Source organism: Fundulus heteroclitus, unplaced genomic scaffold (genome assembly GCF_011125445.2).
Source record: "Fundulus heteroclitus isolate FHET01 unplaced genomic scaffold, MU-UCD_Fhet_4.1 scaffold_324, whole genome shotgun sequence".
NCBI classification, from domain to species: Eukaryota; Metazoa; Chordata; class Actinopteri; order Cyprinodontiformes; family Fundulidae; genus Fundulus; species Fundulus heteroclitus.
Window position 1 is genome coordinate 96280 of NW_023396734.1, and position 10990 is coordinate 107269.

General features: G+C 38.5%; 1 protein-coding gene across 1 annotated transcript; it reads right to left on the minus strand.

Moving 5' to 3' along the window:
- Positions 1 to 5985: 5985 nt before the first annotated feature.
- LOC118559593 (proton channel OTOP2-like) lies at positions 5986 to 10990 on the minus strand. The gene is made up of 7 exons (XM_036130283.1): positions 10985 to 10990; positions 8580 to 8874; positions 8346 to 8482; positions 8209 to 8267; positions 7222 to 7364; positions 6278 to 7128; positions 5986 to 6194 (listed from the first exon to the last, which is right to left on the minus strand). Exons 1-7 carry the CDS (start codon positions 10988 to 10990, stop codon positions 6024 to 6026), a joined length of 1662 nt encoding a protein of 553 aa, XP_035986176.1. The 3' UTR covers positions 5986 to 6023.

Sequence of the window (10990 nt, forward strand, 5' to 3'; positions counted from 1 at the left end):
TTCTCCTCGCGGTCACAGTGACTGTGTGAGTTTCATTTCCTGAAAACAGAAACAGCTCTGAGCTCTGATCTACGAATCACGTGTCAGAGCAGAGAGGCTGCAGCCAATCAGCTTTCACCTCCAGCAGCTGTTGCTCCACCAGCTTCAAGGTGTGTCTGAGAGCAGGAAGAACAGGGAGGGTTATCAGGTTTTACAGCCTGCAGAATAAGGAGCAGAGGTCGCCTTTATAAAGCTTGCATACGCACAAAATGGGCCTAAAACGTGTGAATCACCATTTCCACGCAAAATTCAGATCTAGAATAAAAAATAACTTGTGGGGAAAATGTTCGGTCCTCACAGCAGCTCTGACCCAGGCTGACGCTCATTTTGAAAACGGAGGAAATTGGTGACGCAGATGGTAAAGTGGTGAGTTGCAGCCAAACTGCGTCATGATTCCTCTCAGACGTTCAATTTCACTCCATATCAGACTTTAATCGTAGATCAACTTCATCGTTAGCCTTTAAAACCACAAAAAGGACCTTTAAATAAATAAAATAAAAATGCCCATAAGCCAACTTAAATCTTAACATTTTATCAGGGTTTTCTACCATCAATTTCCCCGATTATTACCAGGGTGACTTGTTCCATAGATTACAAGATTATTGTGAAAAGGTGTGCAGCAATTAATTTCTGTAAATGGTCAAACACACTCATGCGTAATGCTGAGGATGCATTGGCACTGTTGGAAGACCTTGGATGGGGGAGAATTAGGAGGAAACACATTTTCAAGGTTAAAATATTTCCTAACCAATGATGATGACTGGCCTTTATACCGCTTTAGACTCTGAGCTTTACATTCTGCCATAACCTGCAGGGGAAAGAGGCTACACCCGCCTCCAGGTGCTGAAAGGCAGCTCTCCAACCCTAGAGAGCAGAAAAGGTGACCATGCAGCACTCAGTGTCCATCAGCTAACTAAAATGTTTTTTCTTTTTTTGGTATTCATTTATATTTATTCTTTTTTGGTGGGTTGGGCAGTATGTATTTATTTGTTCTGTTCTTTTACAGCACTCAGAGTTTGAATTGTCTTGTTACTAAAATGTGCTACAAATAAAAATGCCTTGCCAACTGGTCACTAGGCAAGGCAAAGTTATTTGTAGAGCATTTTAGTACAAAGACTAAAACAGATTAAAAGTAAGTTGGAATAAAATGTAGAAAAACTTTAAACAAAATAAAACATGGCATAATAGAAACTAAAAGCAAATATTAAAATCAGTTCGACTACAAACTTGAACTAGTGATGTTTCAGTAAAACAGTTTAACTAGAACAGTCAAAGGAAATCCTAAACAAATGTGTTTTTAATCTTGATTTAAAGGAACTTTCAGCACTTTTACAGTTTTCTGGGAGTTTGTTCCAGATAAGTGGAGCATAGGAACTAAATGCTGCTTCTCCATGTCTGGTTCTGGTTCTGGTTCTGCAGAGCAGGCTGGAGCCAGAAGACCTGAGTGGTCTGGAGGGTTGATGCCCTGATAACAAGTCTGTGATGTATTTAGGTGCTAAACCATTCAGGGATTTAGTTTTTTCTCAGCGAATTTTGTCCCATGGAGTGACCAACTCTATCTGTAACTTTGATCTCTGCAGAAGCCAAAGGTGACATCAGTGTCATTAATTGGTCTCTTGAAATTAGTGCGTGGATGGTTCTTTGTCCTGTCTGTCTCTATGTTGCCCTGCGATAGACTGCCGAGAGGCGAGAGGTGAGGTACACCCCAGAAAGGGTGTACCCCACCTCTCGCCCATTGATAGCTGGAGATAGACACAAGCACTCCATGTAATCCTATGAGGGATAAGCTTGTATAGATAATGAATGGATGGATCGACCTGGGTCAGGAGCTGTCCAAGACATTTTTTGAAACTGAAGGGATTGTGGGGACCCTTCATCATCATGAAAGGAATGTGACACAAAAGCAAATCATTTTGGTCAAGGGAGCATATAGATTGGTCTCTGGTACTGAGAAAGAATGTGACGTGGTCTGAAGCAACTAGATGCTGGTGAAAATGGTCATTCCAAAAAAGCAAAAAACAAAACAACTGGACTTTTGTCCGAAGTTTGAAAATGTTTCGCTTCCTATCCTGGAAGCTTTCTCAATTCAAAAAGTCTGGAGTAGTGTGGAGTTACAAGCTTTATACTACTGTCCAACAAAGACCTTGTAATGGCTTAGATAACATGCAAATTGAACTGAAACAGCTTCACCCCCTTAGTAATGAGCAGTCCCCATTACTAAGGGGGTGCAATAGGGAGATGCAATAAATAATAATCAATTACTATGATTATCAATAATAATCAAGCTAGGTATATTAAAGTGCATTTGTTTGACAAATAACTCTAACACGGTTAATACTTTAACCATGATGTTTGTTGCCACCTTGTGGACAAATTTTTACCTAGAAAGTGTCCCCTTCCCCCTCCTACTAAATTAGATTTATCCAATGTTATTACTAAAAGAGCCCTTAGCTGAAATATTCTAAAATAAAAGGGTGCCTGTTCATATTTGACACATATTTTGGAGAAACCCAAAAACAAAACCAACATTCTCAAAAATGCTATTTGTAGATAATTATTTTATTTTTATAGTTAGAAACATATCATAATTTGATCATATAGCAAACTATAATAACTTTCACAAAGAAACATACAGTTTGGTCAAAAAACATTTTTATATTTATACAGTTTTACATTTACACGTCCTCAAGCTACCAAATATTTTTTTACAAAAACACGCTTAAGCTTTCATTTTTACCCTCATTATAATCTGACACTGAATTTCCTCAGAACCACCACATGTGAAGGAACAAAAAGAAGACCCTCTACCTTATCAAGCGAATATAATGGATCCCTTCTATTCTGAAGGTTTCCTGTTCAGTTTCAGGTTTTCTGTTTCCTTCACTGCCTTTTTAGGAGAAGAAAAACAAAGAGGGTCAGAATGGGTTGGACCATATTCCAAGTAAATATAAGAACGCTATTTCTCATACCTCTTTGAAATTTTTTCTATGAAAATTCCACGCCTGGTTTAGTTAATGTGTTTGTTACTATTAATTCCATGTAGGTTTGTTTAATAAACAAATAAAAATAACCACAAACCCTATTACTAAGTATTATTTTACTAACCTTCACAGTCCAGAAGTCGCACAACAGCAAAAGGATGATGGTGACCATGCAGACAATAAAGCCAAAACTGAGAAATTCACATAGTAAATAAACAAAGATGGTGCAAGTCCGGATGAAGAGGTGGAAGAAGGATGCCAAAGGGTGTCTGCAACATCCGTTACATTTTTTGTTTCAAAGATCCGCTTAATATGATAATGTAATGATAGGGTGTAAACACACACACACAACCTTGGTTTAAATTCTTACTGAGGATAGTGCCTTGACTTCCTTTCATTTTCAATCCTATCTATGGGTACTTACTCTGACCTTAACCCTAAACCTAACCTTTTCCAGTATAAATCTAATCCTAACCTAAACCTAACTGACACCTTAATCCTAACTCTTAACTCTAGCCCAAAAAATGCGGGGACCAAAAAGAAAGGGTTACATCAATGTCCTCACGTTACAATTAAAATGCCCAATTTTTCCTCACTGAGCAGCAAGTACACATACAAACAATTTCACCTAATGTTAGATCATTTTAGCCTAAAGCTTTTATACTTCTCACCAAAAAAAAGGAGACTATTGAGAGTCCTGGAAAATAGAACGCACAACAAAATCCATCAGAAAGATTAACAAGAATCTTGCTGCCGACTCTATACGCATTTTTGTCTATTTTAGATATTAACGAAAATGTGACTGAAATATGCAATACGCTCCTAAATGCGAAAAAAAAAATATTAAAGGAAAATCACTAGTTGATGCATTTCTGATGCAGGATGTTTCCTGGTGGCGTGGAAGGATCCAGAGAATGGGTGGCCGTCAGTTTGCCTGAGTTAAACCTAAATATGTACTATAGTTTCAGCCATGTGTTGCCTTTGAAAATAAGCCACTAACGTAACATCGGTTTCTGAAAAAAAATGTTGGCATGATCCATATAAGTCATTTTATAATTAAAAGTAACTTTGTGGAACAGTTGTGCCATAACTGTTACAATAAATGTAATGACATCGATACAGGTAGAGTATTATTCAGTCATAATATTCAGTCATAATGTCTGTCATGGTGTTTGGCCAACGTGCAGAACACACTCGTCAGTCAGGAGAATGGTTAAGATGTTTGTTTAGGCTACAGGCTGTACAGGGTGGAGCATGGGCAGTGTTATGACGTAGAAGGCAACAGGAAGTGCGGGAGACAGGGAAGCACGCAGGAGAGTCTTTCCACTTAAAGATTTCATGCATCATTTGCAACTACTTAGGCATATTTAGTTACTTTGACGCAATTGTTTCATGTTCTACCCTGCTAACATAAAACAATTGTGCTAAAGTAACTATGCTTAAGTAGATGGAAATGTGCATATATTTTTTTTCAGTGAACAGCAGTCTACACATGATGGGTGATTGAAAACTGTAGAATATTTAGTTATTTTCAACATAACCCTTCTTTGATGTCTCTCCAGAATGTACTTGCGATAGAACAAGTAAAAAAGGTGTTCAGGGGAATCAGCAGAAAAACGACAGAAGGCAAATCCAGTGACAATGAAGAAGATGGAAGGAAAAAAAATTAGGACTGAAGTTAGTAAATAAACGAACCAATAAGCATTTGCACTAACAACACGCCCACACACGCCCCTCTGTGAGGTCCGACAGTGTGGGCGTTCCAATAGGGGCGTGATTGTTGCTGGTTGTCTCTGCAGTTATTCCCTTTGGGAAAAAAAAATCCGCTCCCAAGCCTAGTGCCTCAAAACGAAAGACAAATATGTGTGTGGGGCATTCAAAGTGGTCACCCTACTGTAATCCGTTGTTATTGTGTTCTTTCCTCCGTTATTGCAGTTTTGCAGTTGTTGTGTACCTCTGCAAGATTTTGCAATGTATGCTTTGTTTAATAAAAAATAATGTAAATAAGAATAAAACAAAACAATAGGAGGATGACATCACACCCGGTAATGACGTGCAGTAGGGACGCCCACACAGCGCTGCGGTTATTCCTTACTCAAAGGGGTCAGAGCCAGCAGAGGCCTGACTGCCGTTGCCTGCTGAGTCCTAACAATGTCATTCTTTATTTTTTTCTATAGGTTTATATTTTTTCTTAAATCCGCCATTGCTGGCAACACTTTCCATTGTTCTTTTATAGATTATGAACGTAAAGGTTTTGTGAGCCCAGTTTTTCAAGCTTGCTCTTTGGCTATTATAGTGACACTTTTGTATCACCAGGGGGCTCCGTTAAGCACATACCCGTTTGTTCCTAAGCATAAGATTTAAGATGAATGAGATATTTTCTATTCTATGACTTTAGTTTTGATATAATGCCTAGTTATATTATTGTGGGACCAACTGGATAATTTTGCAAAACTAAAATTCACGTTATTAAATCTGGGTCAATTATGTATATACATTTATTTATTATTTTTAGAACTAATAATGGGAAACCATTCTTGTTAATTGTGCACTAACACCAAAACATGGTCTCTGACAAATGTATTGCTTTACATTAGACTAAGGGCAGCAAAGTCAACTGTAATTTATGATGATGATAATAATAATAATAATAATAATAATAATAATAATAATAATAATAATAATAATAATAATAATAATAATTAATAATAATAATAATAACATTGGCTTGGACTTAGATTCCTCTTTTTTATTGCTTGCAAACAGATATTACTGTGTAAACTGGATTGCACAAGATAAGCTTTACAAGACATTTAAATTGCAAAAATAAAGTTTTAATATATTTACATTGTTGCATAAACATACTTCTAAATAAAAAATAGAAAAAAATAAAACAAGTTATTCAGTTTCTCCTTGACAAAAAATGCAAATCAAAAAAGGCTCCACAAAACAGTTAAAAATGCCAGTTTACAACTTTCCGTACACTCTTTTCCATGTGCTTATTTACAACTTCTGGTAGACTTCAAATAAACTGGCAACGGAGTGCATTCGGTAAAAGATGCCAAAAGGAAGGCCCACGTTCACAACAGCAGCCCACATGCTGAACTGGTAGAACTGTGTTTCAGTGTCGTGATCAAACTGGGGACGAGCACCAAAGGCTGGCATGATCCACAGCTGTGAAATACAGAAAGAAGAGGCTTAGCGTCCGGGAAATTGGCTGCTGTGAATGTGAGAGAGAACGGGAGAAAGATACTTACAATGACGTTACCCAGTAGCAGGAACGCGCAGACCTCTCTCAACACTCGCCTCTTCCACAGCTGTTTGTGTCTGTCTTCTGCTGCCCTACTGTGGCCACGTGCTTCAGTGTCAGGGTTGGATTTTTGGTCTAAGTCTCTAACTTGTAGTCCGCTTCCATCTTTGCTGGACTCCGCCGCATATGGATTTGCAACCACTGTGTCAGGCTCAGCCTCATGAAAGGGCTCCCGGTGCAGGCCCACAATTATGAAAAAGTTCTGTAGGCCGAGCTGGAGTACCATCAGTATGCCCCAACTCAAGTTGAGCCTGTTCAGGTGGCCCTTGGCCCCAGTTGCAACCATGGCAATAATGGAGAAATAACTAACAATGAATTTCCCCAGTGAGGCACCCACCAGCAGCCCCACGTCCAGACTCTGGGTGGGGTTCTTCTCCGAGATGTGCTCCCTGTGGTCCACCATGAAGATAGCGCTTCCGACGATGGTGCAGACACACATCGTGGTCGCAATGACTATGTTCATGACAAAGTGCATCATCAATGCTGTGTCATGGCTTTCTTTGTCAGAGAAATTCGTTTTCATATCGATTTCATACACAACGAAGGTCGCGATGCCTGCTGCCACGAGGAGGATGCCCAAAACGAGGCCAATGACCACATCTTTGAGGCTGAATCTGGCGTGGTGGTGGTGGTGGTTGCTTTCGGGCGCCGCTCGGCCCACATTCTTCCACATGACGAACGCCATGGTGGAGGCAAAGAGGCTGTACTCGATGTTGAAGGGGTACAGGTAGTAATAGGCATCCTTGAAGATGTCACAGGAAGTGTGGCTGCACGTACACTGGTCATCTCCATAGCTGGCTGTAAGACCACAAATCATATAACACGATATAAAAGTGTTCCATTGTTTCTGCATATTGACTGCAAAAATCAGCTTTCATTTGCTGAGCCTACCACTCTTGATGTACTGCTGCCGTCGTGAGAGCTTAGCGTGGTCGGTTGAGAACTCAGGAGAAATTGTTTGGTGAAGGGACTCCTCTGTAACTTCAGTCATCCATAAAACAAGGTTTGTGGAGAGGGTGAGCATCAGTCCGCAGCTAAAATATGAAAAAAGGGAAAAGATTAACAATGATCAAGCTGAGTGGCACCAACCCATCTGCTAAGTTTTCCTTTGACTGAGATTGACTGGCAATCTGTAGGTCACATACAGAAAAAACCTGAATCATTCAATATTAAATTAATGTAACACCAAACAGTGAGCATTTTAATGTACTTTATTTAGTATTTTCTAAAAAATACTATGATGTTTAAATAGTTGATTTATGCATAAATGATGTATTTAATGTAATCCTTTCATTTACTGTTTGAAACCCACTGCTTCTATTAAGGCACCTAAAGCAGTTTTCTTTTTTTTATGTTATAATCCTCAGACAAATAAGCAACGGCTTTACAATCAATCAAAATCACCCAGATATAACTTGATCAGCCCATTTTTAATTATTACAAAACAAAGGCAAAGAATCTGTCTCGCAAAAATAGCTGTTAAACAAAAGGTTATTAAGTGGGCTACTGGACTAGGATGAGCTTCTTGTAAAGGCCCATTTGGGTGAGGCACATAAACCAGCATTGGCAAAACCACATGGGCACACCATAGAGGCCTAACTTCTGTCTTCAATGTGTATTTTTTATCACCACATCGGTGCCAAACTCACCTTATCTCCCAAGTTGTGTTAATTTCCCACATACAGTATGAATTCAACTGACATTTGGCCACAATGAAACCTGAGATCCAAATTTTAGGCCGTTTCCTATATTCCTTTGAACCCCATTTGTAAATGTTGGTTTGGAAGGCACAACTTTAACTTTTATTTCTCTTAGGCTACCCCATGTGTTTGGGGACAGAAAGTTGGCAGATAATATGCATACACCTTAAAAGCTTACCGTGAAAGGTTCTTTTGGACCTGCACACAGTCCCTTGAATGGATCCAGAAAAAGTATGTCTACAAGTGCAATATGCAAAATATCAATACTTTTCAAACATCAGGACTGAAGAACATTAAACAATATTTGATTTCTACCTGTACGAGAACAAAGACAACTTGCACCACAGGGAATGCAACTTTAATGGCTGAATCACAGTGGAGGTACCCCACATAGCTGACTATCTTAAAGATGTCCATGATGATACTGAGGATTCCAAAGAGCAGAAGTCCACCTGAAGGACAACCAACATTTAGAGAAGCAGACAATTATCGATTTGTCCAAATAAAACTCCTTACATTAAATGTTTAATTGTTAAAATTGTACTTTACCTCTGAGCCAAATGGGTCCCGCATGTCTATCCTTGAAGACAGAAACATTTCTTGCCCTGGAATTGTAGGTGAAATAGACCATCCAGATCGAGGTGAGCAGAAAGAGGAAGATGAGGAAACTCTGCAGGTCCAGGCTGCTGATTTTGACAATCTCTGAAGTGCCCGCGCTGACAAAGGCGCAACCCAGGATCAGGATGTTCAGACAGATGAATGCAGAAAGCATCCACCCCCAGTTTTTGCCCCTTTCCCACGCCATCTCAGCTGAAGAGGTGTCCAGAATTTTTTTTAAAGAAAACTAACTTAAGAGACCTGAGTTATGTTATTAAATAATGACAAAGAATAAACTAAAGTGACCAGTAAAATGACCGAAATAAATATACCAAATAAATAAATAAAATAGCCTATTTAGGTGGGAATAGTACACTAGTAAATTCTCAGGTTTCATAATAGAGATGCTGACGCAGGGCTGAGGTCTGAGGTTGTGGCGTGGGAAGACGCAGACGGCAGCTCATTCAAAATCTGTATATTATACTGTATATTATTATTTTTACCCATAAATCATGTCCGTCCAGTAATTTAGCACCATCTTGTTTGTTTGTTTGTATATATATATATATATATATATATATATATATATATATATATATATATATATATATATATATATATATATATATATACTCAGTCAGATCTTTTAGAAATCAGGGTGTTTAATGTACTTTTCTCTGCTTCCATCCCTGCTACCCATTAGCACATATTGTGTTTATGCTGGAAAAATTGTAACTGTAAAGCATGAGGATTATCTATCAGACAATCTTACTTATGGAAGGTAATTCCCCAGGATCTGGTTCCTAGTGTCCTTTTATCTGCGCACCCATAAGCAGAGTAAAAGTCGGGCTTCCTGAGACGGAGCTCTGGAAGTTTGCTTACTTTCAATACAAAATCGAAATTATTTATTAAGTAAGACAATCATTTAATTCAATCAATTGGTCCCATGTAGCCCCTAAAGGGGTGACGTTTTCAGTCAGTTGATTCATCTGGAAATCGGGTGAGAATTCACCGGATTCAGTTTTCAGACACCGGAGTGTCTGAAAACATAAAGCACCACTTACCTGAACTGACTTGTATTCTGTCTGACTGCAGCTTGGTCTGACCTAAGATGGCCGCTCTGTCGGCACGCCTCTCACCCGAGAACGCGGCGTCTACGTATACATGTCTGTGCTCACGTTCACACAGGCGCAGCCTTTATCTCCGTTTATTTTTCCCTAAACAACTTGTATCATGTAAGTACTTACAAAAAAGAAACTAATTTAATTTATTTTCTCTTTTAAAAGTTTATGATTCAAGAATGTTCTTTTGCTCTTGAATATTTGCTAATATAAAAAGAAATTGTATTATCTTGAGTGAAACAGACTCACTTTAAGCATATTATATAAAATACAAATATATAATGAAAGATTATATTGAAGACGAAGGGTAATATCTCAGCAAAAAGCAGGTTGGTTTACGATGCTGCTTGTCTGCGTTTTGGTCTAAAACATGTCCAGTTTAAAAAAATAAATACTTTAAGTTTTATTCCAGCTCACAAAAGAAACATCCAGATCCAGTTTCCAAGAAGTTTGTGCATGAAGTTTCCTTGGGGGTTTTCTTTAGCAAGGGAAATAAACGTAACTATCCAAGTGGCATTGATCATACGTGCTTGTTCAATTCTCTAAATGTTAAATTGTCAGATTCCTTCATCAACTTACTATTAATTGCCAGTTCAAGGTAAAGTTTTTAGAAATCAAAAGGAACTATATTTTTGAGCCTAATATTATAGAACAAGAGGAAACTTGGGTAAATAAATTGTTTTAAGGTGAAAGTTTCCTCACTATAAACAGAGCTCTGAGATCTGTGGCTCTGCTTCCCTCTAGTGGTCACCAGGAGTAGCACACGCAGTCCTTTTGAACAAGACCTTTTTTAAAACACATCACCCTCTACAATTATTGCCAGCTCTGATAAAGATGTGTAGAAATCCTTATGATAAATTCATATTTTTTGAAGCAGAATGATCTCACATAGAAAAATGTAGGAACCAATAACATTGGTTAATTTATGAAGTTATTTATAATCCTCTATGATGGTCTCGTCAGCTCTCTCTAGTGTTTAGGTCTGGGGACGGAGACGGCCTTGGAAGAACGTTGATTTTGTGTCTGGTGAATTATTTCTGTTATTTTGGCCAAACCAGATCTTAGTTTAGTTGCAGAGGAAACACCAGATTCAATGCTAATGTCCTGGTACTTTGATCTTTGGAGAAAAACAGGCCCACAACATCGCAGGTCCTTGTCTGTAGTTAACAGTGAGAAACAGTCATCCTTTGTTTCAAACCAGTTCACCAAAGCAAAAGGTTTCAGGTAAAGACCCACCATCAT

Excerpts from the sequence above, each read along its gene's own strand:
- LOC118559593 (XM_036130283.1), bottom strand. Across the intron at positions 7,365-8,208 it reads GTCCAAAAGAACCTTTCACG|CTGCGGACTGATGCTCACCC; the intron begins GTAAGCTTTTAA and ends TTCATATTTTAG. Across the intron at positions 6,195-6,277 it reads TGCTACTGGGTAACGTCATT|CTGTGGATCATGCCAGCCTT; the intron begins GTAAGTATCTTT and ends TGTATTTCACAG.